Here is a 6,791-nt window from a genome sequence, read left to right as displayed (position 1 = left end):
GGCCAGTGCCCTCCCATGCTGTTGAAAGGCCGAAGATCGCCTGATCCTCTGCCTCGCTTATGTCACGCCGATAACCGCCCACCGAGCGCGTCGGTCCGGCCGCAGCGCGCTGGAGAGGGCCGCGGTGATTGAAGTCTTGACCGCCTGTTGAGGGCTCGCTCAGCGGGAGAAGAATTCAGGGGACGTGTGGAATAATTATGATTATGTCATTTAAGGGTGATTTACAACACAAGACGACGCCGTGGAACTGTTTTCCTGTTACAGGTTGCTCTAACTATTTCACTCCCACAAAAACACACAATTAATGTGAAACACCCTGTCCACAAAGCATGTCAACAGTCAACCGATCATATTATGTAGGCTACTGTATTTACAGTAGGCTATAAAAGGTTTGCGCGTGTATAGTCCTACAATGTTTGAATTTCACACAGTATTTAATTAGACATTTGACAATATAGCTGCCAAATATTGTTATTTAAAAAGGTGTAGCATAGCAGATGTTGCATTAGTTATAGAGCATTTTGTCTGCGTATGAAATGACAACGCATTACATGTGGAAATACCCGATTAAAGGCCGCATTCAAAGGGCGTTGCTCCATTGAGCGTTTTTACAATCACTGTTGTTCCGCTGTTAATGCCTTTATTTAGCTATGATCATCTCTGTTGGCCAGTGCCCTCCCATGCTGTTGAAAGGCCGAAGATCGCCTGATACTCTGCCTCGCTTATGTCACGCCGATCACCGCCCACCGAGCGCTTCGGTCCGGCCGCAGCGCGTTGGAGAGGGCCGCGGTGATTGAAGTCTTGACCACCTGTTGAGGGCTCGCTCAGCGGGAGAAGAATTCAGGGGACGTGTGGAATAATTATGATTATGTTATTTAAGGGTGATTTACAACACAAGACGACGCCGTGGAACTGTTTTCCTGTTACAGGTTGCTCTAACAGATTGTTATGCTAGTGCATTGACATAAATAAGGAAATTTACTTTTGGTACTTAAGTACTTTTAAAAACAAGTACTTCTGTACTTTTACTTAAGTAAAAATCTGTCTTTACAACTTTTACTTGTAATGGAGTAATATTTGACCAGCAGTATCTGTACTTTCACTTAAGTAATGGAGTTGTGTACTTTGTCCGCCTCTGGTTGTAACACAGTTTTACATTATTTTGTTTAATGATTTTCTTTGTATATCGACCCCCATTAGCCCCTCCCCCAGTTCACCTTGTTTCATTTTAAGCGTTTTTATAGGCTACAAAAGAAAAAAAAGTGAGATATGAAATATTGCATATAATGCATATAAATGCAAATCAAATTATAGCCTAAAAATTAAATGTTTATTTTTCAACCTCAGTTTTTATTTATTTATTTCATGTAAATCTTTTTATATTTTAACAGACAACTTTTACTGTCCCCTCAGGAGGGTGGTGATCATGTATTATACTCATTTCTTACATGTAGTCCCCTGCATTCACCCACTATTTACAATGAAGACAAATAAATTAAGTATTTTTTTCACTCTGGTTATCAGATGTTAGTGGAACATGCCTGTTGTGAACCTGGAAAACTTAAAGGTAACGGTCTTCATAGACCCACTATAAAATCACCTTGACAGTTAGTTCTTTTCTCAGTTAGTTCTGAGAAAAGGTTCCAACATGTGTTTGCAGATGTCATTTGTTTTGCTATATTTTGGAATCCAATCCAATTTAAAATGCAAAATGTATAAGTCTACAAATACCTTTTTTTTTCTTCTTTCTTTCTTGGTGGTAGGCTATTGTGCAGCATATGATGTGACGCGTATGCAGTGGAGAATAACGCAAGCGTGTACATTTACCAGTGCAACTCAGTGCATGCTTCAAAACAGATCTGCTCCAGATTGCACATTATAGCCTACCTATAATCAGACAAAAAAATGATTTTACAGCGGAATAACGATGGTGAAAGTCGGTAAGCACGGTCTCTCGCTCTCTCTCTCTCTCTCTCTGTGTGTGTGTGTGTGTGTGTGTGTGAGAGAGAGAGAGAGAGAGAGAGAGCGTCCTTCAGATAAAACGGCTCTGCGTGTGTGTATAATGTGTGTGTGTGTTTGTAATGCGCGAGCGTGTTTGATAAGGAGGTGGGGGTGAGAGACCCCGTTGTGTTTTGACCCCCTAAACAACTCCCAGTCTCCATCTCTCTCGCTCTTTCTGGTTTAAAGCTTCATCGTTCATTGTGGAGAGACGCATTTGAGCCCAACGCGTCGCTTCATGGACATCGATAGAGCGGAAAGGACGCGACATACCAAACGCGCCGCTAATGCTGGATACTCGGCCCGGTCCGCGCTTGTGCTGCTACATTCTTATTAAGGTGGGGTATCCTTACGCCTTCTCATCATATCCTAGTATATCCATTATATAACCCAATTTCCATAACCATAATTTACATGGATATAATAATTTGTTATTCATTTAGTATGTGTATACTCGTAATATTATTATAGGCATTTCTCATTCACTCTAGAGCACTTATATAGGCTGTTATTTTGATGGATACTTTTAAAGAGAAAAGCAATCGTATCCACTACTCTCATGTGCTTGCATTTATTGTATGATGCCCCAAAAGCTTTTGGACCAGAATATGAATATGGTATCAATACATGTTTGTGTTACAATGCATGCTTAGTTTTTTTTTTTTGGTTCATGTTTTTTATGCTTTAGTTCTTGTAGAGAGTGTGTCTTATCTGCCGCTCTGGTGTGTGTTGTCATCCGTCAGTGAGTGTGTGAGCTCGGCTTCCGTATCGCATGGAGAAGAGGGTAGGTCCTGTTTTTCCCTTTATTTTCCAGGTCCATTTTCCTGCTATGCAAAGGATGCTATCATGTGGATATTAAAAACAAATTTCTAAATATAACTATTGAGATGTAGCCTACAATGTAGTCTACAATCCCCCCAAAAATATAATAATAATAATAAAAATAAAAATCTTATTTTGTAATTGTTAGATTTTTGGCTGATACTAGGCTATAATAACTTCCTTTCCAACTTCCAATTAAGTAATAAACATTATTCCATTATAAGTAATGCTTAATTAATGTTCTTTAGTTGATGTGCATTCAAATAGTAAAAAGTAGGCTATCATTAAACTTTAATTTATATATTTTCATCTAGGCCTACATTTATTTGAAAGACAGTCGAGTTAACAAAGGCGCTTATACAATCAGCTGTTCAGTTTTAACCATATTCAAATACATTACATGTAGGCTATTAGTGTAGGAAAATAGCATACAGGCCCTTGTAAGGCAGATGAAGTCAGTAAGTATAGGTCAACTTTTGTGCTACAGTGAGCAGCCTAATGGAAATTATTGTTGCTTTCTGTCTACTTAGAAATGGTAGTTAAGATCCTGTTCATTTGTAATCAGTCTAATCAATCTCAAATATAAGCTCTTTTATCTGTACGGCAATATTTCTCCTCGTGTGAAATGATCCAAGAGATTCAGTGACACTGATTGGTGTTTTTATTTCCAGTAAAAGCCTGTTAGATTCAAAGTAAAACATTGCCGTCACTAAAAATGTATATTGGTAAGTCCCACAAAATAAGTGGGTTTATGTATATTTTCTATGATCATGATGTTTGCGTCTTTAAGGTTGCGAAGTACACATTAATTTACTCATTTATTTAGAAAAAGCAACGCTACGACATACACAATTCCATATATTCTGTTTATATTGAATTACATTTAGTCTGCTTGAAACTCATACGCTACTGCTTTTAATTGGTTGTAGTTTGTCTGTAATAATTAATTTACACTACTAGTCATTATGTGATTATCAATCAAAATATGTTCATCAAAGTTTGATTATATTTCCATCAATAGAAAGAAAAATCATCAAACTTTGGTTCACAAATTTTCATATATGTATTTGAGCTATTTATCTGTTAAGCATTATATGATGACTGTTAATTATTGTTATTGTTTTTTACTTAAAGTTATTATAAAGTGCTAAATTACTGACATAATTTATCACATGCAGGACTTTGGATGTTCTGTGTGTTTATGTGTTTTGCATACAGTATTTTAAAATTCTTACATCGTCCATCTTTACAGAAGGCCTAATAATAATTTTAAATATAGAGTTTATATATGCTACAGAAAATACTGATTATTTACAGAGGCCAAAAATATGTTTATTTTTATTTCATTTATTTATTTTTTAGTAAAATGTACTTCGCAGAGGTGGCTTACATTAAGTAATGCTATCAGTAATGAATAATACAACTTCCTTCTCAGTAATAGGTGAGCAGTCATCGGAAACGGCTCAAATTAAATTTATAGTTGTGCAGTCAGATTTCTTCTGATTATTGATTATTCCGAAAGCATTGTGTGAGTCTTTTTCTTCTATGTTGTCTTTCTGATCATTTATCTGACTACAGCATTAATCAGAAAGCTGACTGTAAACCCACCTAATTAGTATAAATGAAGGCTGGATGACTTTATGTATTTGTATGTAAGGCTGTTAATTATAAATCAGCTGGAAAGTTTTTCTTTGGAGTTTATGTCCCTGGGTGAATGTTGCTTGGCGCTCTGAAAAATCGCACATCCAAGCCTTCCCGCAACCAGTGTTTATTAGGAGGAGATACAATTAGCAGAGACTTCAAACAGCCCCTCGCTAACGCACATACTCAAATGTACTGTCAATCCTTTATATACTTATACATCATAATAAATTCCCCCCACACACAGCACATCTAGTCAAGTCAAGTCACCTTTATTTATATAGCGCTTTATACAATACTGATTGTGTCAAAGCAGCTGTACAGTGTCAAACAGGAAAATAGTTAGTCAATAATGCAAGATGCAATAATGCATCTCACTAACATAAGGCTGGATCAGGCAATGTCTTATCTTTTAAATTTGTCTTATCACATCTCTCCCGTATCTAGTATGAGGACTTGGTGCATTACCCAGGCTCTGATGCCATGCCTGTGGGAGACTACAGGGATGCCATGAGGTCACTTCCTCCACCTCACTATGGCCACATTGTGCCTGACTCCCTGAAACACCACCGGGACCAGATCTATGGGTGAGAGTCTGGTTACTTTAACCATCTGTTACCTCCCACCAAACATGAATGAGCACTGCATGTGTTAATATACTGTATATTGACTTCAGTTCCTGTTAGTTCTGACTAAGAGATCAGAATTATGGAATCAATTATATGTTTGACTTTCTCACAAAAAGATATATTTTTGGGTCAAAACAAAACTCTTCTTTCACAATAAAAAAGAAAAAGAAAAAGCAAAGTCAGAAAGGTGGAGCGTGTAATTTTTGCACTACTAGAGGCACCAAATGGAATTGCAAAAAAATAATGACCGTTTTCAGGTTATCCGAACATTCCCATTGGTCAGATAAACAGTTATACTCAAGTTATACTCAACAGTTATACCCACTTCATTGGTCGAGCCAGTGCTGCTGTTCTGGGCTACTCAAACAAGCATAGCAATGTTTAGAATACGCTTCAGAGTCATTTTATTTGCAGTTTTGAAGGAAAGTCAACTACAATAGTTTACTTATAGTCGTCTATCCACATTTACCTTGGATGTAAATCCTTCCCATTGGTCAGATAAACAGTTATACTCAAGTTATACTCAACAGTTATACCCACTTCATTGGTCGAGCCAGTGCTGCTGTTCTGGGCTACTCAAACAAGCATAGCAATGTTTAGAATATGCTTCAGAGCCATTTTATTTGCAGTTTTGAAGGAAAGTCAACTACAATAGTTTACTTATAGTCGTCTATCCACATTTACCTTAGATGTAAATCCAAAACAATTTCACCTTTCAAGAAAATCCAGTGTAGTTTTGACATTTTTGGTGGCATTCATTTTTTATTGCACATAAACAATCATTCTTAGGCAGCATTAGCTGTGTAGCATTTTATTACCCTGCAGTGTTTTCTTACTTGGAGCGTATATGTGTTTATTTGCAGTCATCCTCTGTTTCCACTCCTGGCTCTGGTATTTGAAAAGTGTGAACTTGCCACCTGCTCACCACGAGACTCCACCTCCATGTCAAACTCCGCCCACCTCTCCGGCATGACCAATCACAGTGATGTCTGCTCCTCTGAATCGTTCAATGATGATATCGCAGCCTTTGCCAAACAAGTGAGTAACCAAGTCAATCATATTAAAGCCAAGCGCACACTACCAAACCAGACATTGTCATGCTGTGTATTGACCTTTGTGACTTTTAAATTCCAATTCAATTCTTAAATTTAAAATGAATTTGCATTGAGGTAGAAAACAAGATGCAGACTTATAATTCAAACTTGAATTTAAGAAAGTAGTATTAAAGGGGTCATATGATGCGATTTCAATTTTTCCTTTCTCTTTGAAGTGTTACAAGCTCTTGGTGCATAAAGAAGATCTGTAAAGTTGCAAAGACTAAAGTCTCAAATCCAGAGAGATATTCTTTATAAAAGTTAAGAGTCAACCACGCCTACCCAAAATGGCTCGTTCTAACACGCCCCCACATACCTACGTCACGATGTGGGAAGATTTGCATAACACAGCCCAAATGTTCACGCAAAGAAAGAAAGCGTAACTTTTATTCTCGCTGTAGTATTGTTGACGCTGCAGCCATGTCTTGTTACATACTATTGACCCAGTACTGACACATATTATTTATTAGGTGGTTGGCTTTGTTTATTAATTTTTGTTTCTTTGTTTGTTTGTAATCAAAGATAAAGTACACGTTATATTTGTGTGTCGAAGATAAGGCTTTATTTTTGACAAAAGCTTGGTGTTCAGTTTAATAAGATTTAAAAA

The 6,791-nt window shown here is 37.2% G+C and overlaps 1 protein-coding gene across 1 annotated transcript in view; it reads left to right on the top strand.

The window, feature by feature from the left end:
• The first annotated feature begins 2,113 nt into the window (after nt 1–2,113).
• LOC107741525 (homeobox protein meis3-like) overlaps nt 2,114–6,791 on the top strand; it is an 8,156-nt gene continuing 3,478 nt past the window's right edge. The window contains exons 1-4 of the mRNA XM_016554275.1: nt 2,114–2,336; nt 2,687–2,782; nt 4,909–5,048; nt 5,954–6,128. Coding sequence (XP_016409761.1) covers nt 2,771–2,782; nt 4,909–5,048; nt 5,954–6,128 — 327 coding nt within the window. The 5' untranslated portion in view covers nt 2,114–2,336; nt 2,687–2,770. The remainder of the gene's footprint in view (nt 2,337–2,686; nt 2,783–4,908; nt 5,049–5,953; nt 6,129–6,791) is intronic.

The sequence above is a fragment of the Sinocyclocheilus rhinocerous genome, unplaced genomic scaffold (genome assembly GCF_001515625.1).
Source record: "Sinocyclocheilus rhinocerous isolate Xijiao unplaced genomic scaffold, SAMN03320098_v1.1 scaffold2934, whole genome shotgun sequence".
NCBI classification, from domain to species: domain Eukaryota; kingdom Metazoa; phylum Chordata; class Actinopteri; order Cypriniformes; family Cyprinidae; genus Sinocyclocheilus; species Sinocyclocheilus rhinocerous.
Note: the sequence above shows the minus strand (reverse complement) of the source record. Positions and strands in the feature narration are given on the sequence as shown.